Raw genomic sequence first — 6,810 nt, forward strand, 5'->3', positions numbered from 1 at the left:
AGAATGCTCCTGTTCATTCCAGATTGCACTGGACTGAAATAGAGTGGACACTTCCACAGCAGAAATGAGAAATCCTCTGAACGCTGAGGACACACCTGCATACTTGCAGGTCTTGCGACAGTGTAACACCAGCAATGTGCGGTATTACCTGAATCTCCCCAAAAAGCAATGCACCCCCAAGCAACAGCAGGGCAGACTTGTAGCATGCTGATGCAGTTGCAACCTCGGCATCGCCTCGGGTGGTTTTTGTTCCCTGAACTTCTTGCATGACCTTGCTACCCTGGGCCGGCTACAAAGCCTGTTCCTGCTCGTCGGACTCCTAAGGGAGTCCCTCTCACCAGCTCTCAGAACGATCCTCGCAGGGTCAGGGGTCTGCTCTTGTGCAGATGAGGGCCGTGGAGGAGAGCTGCACCTCATGGGTGGTGGAGATTCTACGAGTGTGATCTCCACCGCTTTGTATGCTTACACACCGGCCCTCTGGCCTGAGACAGACATCCTACAGCCCCTCTTAACAAACAGTAACTGGTGGAAAGTCGCGGGGGGATGCAGGGTACCATCGAGGCCAGCGGTGCCTGGTATGGTGGTGCCCAGGGAGCAAGGACCCCCGCAGCGAGCAAGGGACTCCGCAGGGAGCAAGGGACCCCGCAGCCCCGGCGGGGAGGGGGCACCGGGAGCCCCACGACCGGGCAGGGCAGGGAAAGCCCCCCGGGAAAGCCGGCAAGGGGCAGCCGCCCGGAGCGCAGCAGGGAAGTACCGACGGGGACGCCGGGGAGGCGAGTACTTCCCCCTGATGTGGAAAAACGCCAAGTCCCCTCCCGGGCCGACCCCTTCCCTCCCATCCGCTGGCCCGGGAGGGGAGGGAAGGGGCTGGCCCGAGCCGATCCGCCCTCCCTGCCAGCGCCGGCGGCGCCGAGCAGGACCAGACCCGTCGGTCGGGCTTTGAGTGGCTGGAAATTCCCGTCCTCGGCGGCTCCTCCCCTGCAGAAATCCCCTGTCCGCGGTGTATATGCGAAGCGCCGCCGCCGCCGCCGCTCACTCGCAGCAAGCCGCCGCCATGATCAGTGCCAGCCGCCTCGCCGAGCCGCCGGCTATGGAGGGCTACGAGCAGCCAAAGAAAGACCGTCAGGGCGGGCTCCCGCTCGACGATCGCCACGACAGCGGCTTGGACTCCATGAAGGAGGAGGAGTACCGGCAGCTGGTGAAGGAGCTGGAGGACATACGCCTGCAGCCCCGCGAACCGCCCGCCTGGGCACAGCAGCTGACGGAGGATGGGGACACGTAAGTGGGGGTCGGGGAAGGTGTGCGTGGGGGAGCACGGACGTGGCGGGGACATGGCACGGTGGGAACGGGACAGGATGTGCTGCTGGCGGGGAGGCGCCGGCCGGGCCGCGGCGGGGAGGGAAGGGAAGGGAAGGGAAGGGAAGGGAAGAGCAGGGAAGGGAGGGAGTGAAGGGAGGAGGAGAAGGGCGGAAAGTCCCTGGAGAGGCGCCAGGGAGAGGCGGCTCCGCGGCGCGGAAAGCCCCGGCCGCCGAAAGCCCCGGCTTGCGACACCCGCGCATGACCCTGCGCCGGGCCCGCCTCGGCGTTGGAGGGGTTTAACGTGGGGTTTGAGGGGTTTGACGTGGGATGTTTAGATTTTTATTATTTCCTCCCCTGCAGTTTTCTCCACTTGGCGATTATTCACGAGGAAAAAGCCCTGAGCCTGGAGGTGATCCGGCAGGCCGCCGGGGACCGTGCTTTCCTGAACTTCCAGAACAACCTCAGCCAGGTACTTGCACCTCCGCAGCCCCAGATACAGATCAGCCCCTGCCACCCCACAAAAGCCCTCCGGGGAATTTCCCTCCCCGTTCCCCCAACTCCTCTTTTATTTTTTAATTGATGGAATCAATTAAATCAAAGCCTACTTAAATCAAAGCCTGCATTCAGGAAAGTCCCCAGCTGGCTCCAGCCAGTGTTACTACAACACTTCCTCTACCCCGAGAGTGGCACTTAACACCCGCATTTTTCAAATGTGATGCAATGGGTTGCATCCCTCTTTACTGGGATGTTAATGATACCTTCCATATGGATTGACTGTTGGGTATCCAGAGAGCCCTAAGTTCATAACTTCCAGACTAAAGGGCAACTCTACAGTATGTTGGGAAGCATAAGGAGCTGAGTTCATGGGGTGTGATTTTAACTGGGGGCACAAACCACCAAGCAGTTGAGGGGTCTGTCCAGATTTTGCTGCCAAGTTTGGGGTGTAACTTACAGGTCTGCATTTTCTCTTTTGCCTGCAGACTCCTCTTCACCTGGCAGTGATCACTGACCAGCCTGAAATTGCTGAGCACCTTCTGAAGGCTGGATGCAACCTGGAAATCAGGGACTTCCGAGGAAACACCCCTCTGCACATCGCCTGCCAGCAGGGCTCCCTCAGGAGCGTCAGTGTCCTCACCCAGTACTGCCAGCCGCACCACCTCCTCGCTGTCCTACAGGCGGCCAACTACAACGGTACAGGCACACTGCTGTACATTGATGTCAGTATGCTGTGCTGAGGTTAGGGTTGATGTCCCATAGAGCCCAAAGACCTCTGGAGAGGTGGAGGAGGATCATTATGCCCGATTGAGAGTTGAGAAGCCCAAAGCTCACAGCAGTGTCTTGACTTCTTCAAGATGTCACTTAGAGGCCTCCTCACTGTTGGTTATTGGTTCTCACGGCTTTGAATTTTGCATTTTTAGCAAGTAGTTCTGCAGTGCCCCTAGTTTTTTTGGTTGCAATAAGTTGCACTCAAACACTGGAATAAAGCCTCTAAGAACTCTTTCCAAAATACAGCCCTGTTATTCATACTTACTGGAAGCTGGAAGGCTCTTATGGAAAACACCCTTTTGCCATGGATGAATTGCAAACTTAGATATCATCCTGTCCTATCACCTTGATTTTAACTGAATGGTAGGACATTAGGTTAAACTTTCTCAAATTTTCCCTTCATTTGTGTTTTGCAGGACACACATGTCTCCATTTGGCATCTATTCAAGGATACCTGGCTGTTGTTGAATACTTGCTGTCCTTGGGAGCAGATGTAAATGCTCAGGTATGTAATGTATACAGTGAATTTACTGAGCTGGGCTGTGTAGTCGTTAGAATCAACAGGTCTGTCGTGGGCTCTGGCTCTCCTAACATGCCAAACCTTGTGTTATTTTTACGCAGGAGCCATGCAATGGCAGAACTGCACTACATTTGGCTGTCGACCTGCAGAATTCAGACCTGGTGTCACTTCTGGTGAAACACGGGGCAGACGTGAACAAAGTGACCTACCAGGGGTACTCCCCGTATCAGCTCACATGGGGAAGAGAGAATTCCAGCATACAGGAACAGTTGAAGCAGCTGACCATGGCCGACCTGCAGATGTTGCCAGAAAGTGAGGATGAGGAGAGCAGTGAATCGGAGCCCGAATCAACAGAGGATGAAGTAAGTAGCTATTTGCACCTTTTCAGGAGCAGGGGGAATCCCACCCTTTGTAGGTTTTCTTGTTGGTGCTGCTGTGATGGCATGCTCCAGTGATCTCTTACGTATATAACAGATGGGTATAAATTGCCCGTAAAGTAAGGTTACACTATCAGCCATCAAGCATATGAATAGAAAAAGAATAAAAAGGGAAAAATAACATGAAGGAATGTTGCTTCATGCAACACTGTTCTGTTGCTGACACCTACAGAACCTGTGAAATGAAATTCGAGCTAATGGATGGTTTTTGCCTCCCTAGTATTTGTTTTGCTAACGTTCTTAGTGCTGTTAAATGGCAAACGTAACCATTTCAGTGTAGAAATTTTACACGCTGCTGAAGTCAGGGCATGCAGAATTTGGCAGTTAGCCCAGAGTGGATACGATACTCCCAGTCAGAGTTTTTCATTAACAGCCTTTTGTTTTTTTCTTGCAGCTTATGTATGATGACTGCCTTATTGGAGGACGACAGCTAACATTTTAAAGCAGAGCCTTCTGTGAAAGGAAGTGACTGTGTACGTATGTATAGAAAAAGGATTGACTTTTCATTTAAAAAGAAAGTCACAATGCAGAGGGAAAAACCAGGAGCGAAGTACTACACTGCCGAGCAAGGAGCACATAATTGTGGCAGGACAGTTCCAGGTTCTGGCCTGTGTTTAAATACAGGAGTGGGATGTGTAACACCAGTAGAGATCTGTGATTATTCATACCACGTGATAAAGAGCCACACAGCCAATCTTCTCAACCCTGTGAAGGTAACCAACTACACATCCAACCTGCTAGTTACAGCAAGCTGTCTAGTGGCGTCGAGTACCACAAGGAATGCGTATCCTCTCATGACAAGGCAGGCACGTACCAGCACCCCATCTTCTTGGAGACTGTGTGTTAACTTGTGTTGGGCTAGTGACTCTGCCTGGCCTTACTGACCAACCTCGGCTGCTCCCAGTATCATGTCCCAGGTGGAGGAGCCAAGCCAGGGGACTGCTGACCTCCTGGCTGTTAGGAAAAGTAGCAATAATGTTAACTGTGGGCATTGGAAACAGTATGTTTCACACCATGTGTGTCATAATTGCTACACTTTTTAGCAATTGTACATTGCGTAAATACTGTACATTTTTGTTTATAATTATTTTGGTACCTGTGAGATATGTATTTATTAAAAAAAGATTACTGTACCTGGTTTGTGAAATGGTTCATTGCCCACCTCATCGTCCTGAGCTACAGGGGAATCCCCCTTCTTTGCTTTTTAAGAAACATTTAACTCCTCGTAGACCGATGGGGTCACAGGCTGAGAGGTTTGAGGTGGTTTACCTCAGCAGCAGGAAGACATCTAAGAGTTTGCAGCTCCCAGCCCTTCTGCTGCAGCTAATTTTGGAAGATGTGGGTGTTGTTTCCTGTGCCGGTGTCGGCAGGCAGGTCGTGGGGCTGGGGTTCCCCCTCTGTCAGCCAAGCACCAGGTCTCTGCTGCTACAGAGGGGTTCTGAGGCTGGCTGTGGCAGCACCCACCTGCCCTCGTGACACCTTTTGTTCCAGCTCCAATACTCGGCAGCTCCTGCTGGGACTTGCTGGGGGAGGCTGGAGTTTGCAGCCCTGCTTGCCCTCTCGTTTATCACCTGGCCCAGCTCTGGTTTGAACTTGGACACCTTCGGATTTTCCAAAGGGGATTTCCGCAGGAAGAGGGAGCACTCGCCCGGGAACACGTGCTGCTGCCTTCCACCCTGAAATTCAGGCATGGGGCCTCACCACCCTCCCTGCTGCAGGAGTTACAGCTCTCTCTGTCCAATGCAGAGCAGTGGAGGATGTGGTTTTAACCCACTTCAGTTACTCCTGCATGATTCCCTCCAGCATTCTAGCTGACGGAATCATTTTGCTCAAATCCTCACCTGCACCTGATTATCTGTCGGCAGCACAGGACTAATTGTAGCCACAGATTTTAACCCATTATATGACCATGCAAAGGATGGGTTGTGTGAAGGGTGACCATGCCCCATTCCTTCTCTGCTGTAACCCCCTGGATGGGGATGGGCCATGGCAGAGCTGCTGACGCAGGACCAAGCTCTGCCAAGAGTGCTGGCCACAGCACTTCAGTGCTGCTGGCACCCAGCCCAGCTCAGGCCACTGGAGAAGGCCAGAGTTCCAAGTTGCACAGGGACACCCATTCCCTTTTCTGCTCTGCTCTCCCAAGGGGTTCCTGACACATGGCCTGCTCTAAGGAGGGGTCTCTGGTATGAGGAAGAGCACCACAGATGGCTGGGTGCTTCCTAATTTGCATGGGAGCCAAAGGCCATTGTGGAAGGGATTATATAAAATTGTCATCCTGAGTCATTTTTATTTCCCTTCCACTCTCATTGCACGAGCGAAGCCCAGGTGTCTGCATTGGAACTTCCTTCTGGCAGACAGGGCCATGCCTGCATTGCAAACCTGCAAAGTTTTCCAGGTGTGGGGCTGGGTAAGAATCTGCAAACTTCCTCTCCTTCTTGGGAACTTATCCTGCGCTCCAAGTGACCATTAACTCTGGGCTGGGATTGGGAACTGGGGGGGATTACCACCTGCTGCAAAGAATACCAAGGGACTTTCAGCCTTTCTTGACTAAACACAATGTTGCCGCGGCTGGAAATAGAAAAGGCAACGTTCCTCTAACAAGCTACACTTCAGTTTCCCCCTTGCAAAACAGAAGCTGGAAATGCTGTCACGGCCTTGCGGAGGCATTCACCGCCTATTGATATCAGTGTCCTGGAAGTGCTCACGTACATGGCTGGACCTACCATGCAAATATTTAAATAGATACCATCTGAATGCAAATACTTTTTATTCGAAGGCCAGAAGGAGGGAGGAAAGTGCAGTTATCAGTAGTACCAGTTTGGTCAAATAGTTTGGGAGGCAGCAGCAGGTTACCTGCTGCCCATTGCAACGTTTAGACAAATAGTATCTCAGGAAGCTGTTGTTATAATCTTGCAAGGATGCTATAATGACTTAATAAATTAAGCAAATGCTCTGCCGTACAAGGAAGTTTTGCAGCTAAACAAATCATTGCTCAGGTACCGCATGCTGGTTATGCCACTGTTTGCCTCTGCCAGTCATGCAAAAGTAACCAAGTGTCGTATGCGGAGGAACCATAGGTAAAGCAAGTAGGACAGAGATCAGTGTGGGAATATGTGTTTGTTAGCAAAATAGGTTGGGGCATGTTGTGTATTTGTACATTGCTAACATGGGCATATGCAGTGCAGGGTTTTGCCTGTTCACTTGATGACATAACGAGATAGTCCACTGTAGGCCACCCCCTGCATGCCCAATTTCAAATGCGTGCCCTTAACTGCTGCATGTCCACCC

General features: G+C 52.1%; 1 protein-coding gene across 1 annotated transcript; it reads left to right on the top strand.

The window, feature by feature from the left end:
* Positions 1-906: 906 nt before the first annotated feature.
* Positions 907-4,655, top strand: NFKBIA (NFKB inhibitor alpha). The gene is made up of 6 exons (XM_030483755.1): positions 907-1,278; positions 1,660-1,768; positions 2,280-2,490; positions 2,982-3,070; positions 3,187-3,447; positions 3,917-4,655. The coding sequence occupies exons 1-6, from the start codon at positions 1,007-1,009 to the stop codon at positions 3,962-3,964; spliced, it is 990 nt and encodes a 329-aa protein (XP_030339615.1). The 5' UTR covers positions 907-1,006; the 3' UTR covers positions 3,965-4,655.
* Positions 4,656-6,810: the final 2,155 nt, after the last annotated feature.

This window comes from Strigops habroptila, chromosome 4, assembly GCF_004027225.2.
Source record: "Strigops habroptila isolate Jane chromosome 4, bStrHab1.2.pri, whole genome shotgun sequence".
NCBI classification, from domain to species: Eukaryota; Metazoa; Chordata; class Aves; order Psittaciformes; family Psittacidae; genus Strigops; species Strigops habroptila.